Source organism: Trypanosoma theileri (genome assembly GCF_002087225.1).
Source record: "Trypanosoma theileri isolate Edinburgh chromosome Unknown TM35_Tth_11_V1, whole genome shotgun sequence".
NCBI classification, from domain to species: Eukaryota; Euglenozoa; class Kinetoplastea; order Trypanosomatida; family Trypanosomatidae; genus Trypanosoma; species Trypanosoma theileri.
This window is the reverse complement of record NW_021639853.1, coordinates 580,491-581,618: the sequence shown is the minus strand read 5'-3', so window position 1 is coordinate 581,618 and position 1,128 is coordinate 580,491. Positions and strand designations below refer to the sequence as shown.

General features: G+C 47.5%; 1 protein-coding gene across 1 annotated transcript; it reads right to left on the bottom strand.

The window, feature by feature from the left end:
- Window positions 1–406: 406 nt before the first annotated feature.
- TM35_000113490 (putative surface protease GP63) lies at window positions 407–1,126 on the bottom strand (the record flags this gene model as incomplete). Its single annotated transcript, XM_029025058.1, has 1 exon — window positions 407–1,126. A coding segment is annotated over one exon (720 nt), but the record flags the coding sequence as incomplete, so codon positions are not given.
- Window positions 1,127–1,128: the final 2 nt, after the last annotated feature.

The following is a 1,128-nucleotide window of genomic DNA, read 5'->3' as shown; positions in this document are numbered from 1 at the left end:
CTGCTCTCACACACAGAGATGAATCTCAGTATAAAGAACTGAAGTGGAAATGAAACTTACGAAAACAGTGCAGCCCAAATTTCCATGGAACAAAAAACGCGTTTCCATTACTTTCAGCAAATAAAATTAAATGTTTTTTTTTTCCAATGTATTAAAAGAAAAGAAATGCAGTGCAATGATACAGCATGCAATATAATTGTTTTGAAAAGAAAAAGATACCATTAATAGAATCATGCTCCTCTGCCTGGTACCGCAAAATTATGCAACAAGAGACTGTGTTGTACTATCAAATGGCCCATAGACAGTGTGCCTATCCTCATTGCGGCAGAAACAGTTTCCATTGGGATACTGACTGCTGTATTGGTGTCCCCTGTTGTGCTTGCAGTGGTGTTTCACAGAAGACCCATCACAGAAGACCCATCAGAGTGAAGGTCATGGCGAGAGGCACAAGAGCAGAGAGAGCAGCAGCCCTGCGTGTGCTGTCGGGTTCAACATTCATGGACAATCTGCTTCTGCCATCCGGTGTGATGGTGCACACCTCATCGTACTTGGGGCACTTGATCTTACCACCGCTTTGGAACGCAGAGGATTCGACATCGATTGAGGTACCTTCGGGACATTCCTTAAATGTGTCGCTACCCTTGTACTGCACCTCGACTGCACGTCTGCCTTCATCACACGACACCCGCGCACACACACCGGACAGGCTCTCAGCACTCTCCCCAGCATTTTGCACCTGCAGTCCCTCACCATCCAGGCACCACGAATCAGGGCCCATCAGCGATCCAGGAAGGGCGTTGGTCTCAGCCCCAGTACAATAAGTATAGGTCTTTACGTTATCGTTGCCCTCAGTAAAACTCCCAATCACGCGACAAACATCATTAGGACCTTGATATTCCCTTTGTTGGCCCCGATAGCACTTCCCGTACGCAGAGCGGTCCGACGTGCATCGAGAAGTGGCGTCGCTACAGAATTGTTTGGGATAGTGTTTCTCGTTTTCAGTGCAACTTCCATTGAGAAAGTTACATCCGCTCTTGTGGCCCCAGCTCATTGGCTCCTCCATTCCCCAGTTTGCCTTGTAGTACCCCAGACCCTCAAATGTTGACATTGTCAGTGCTGTATAGTAGC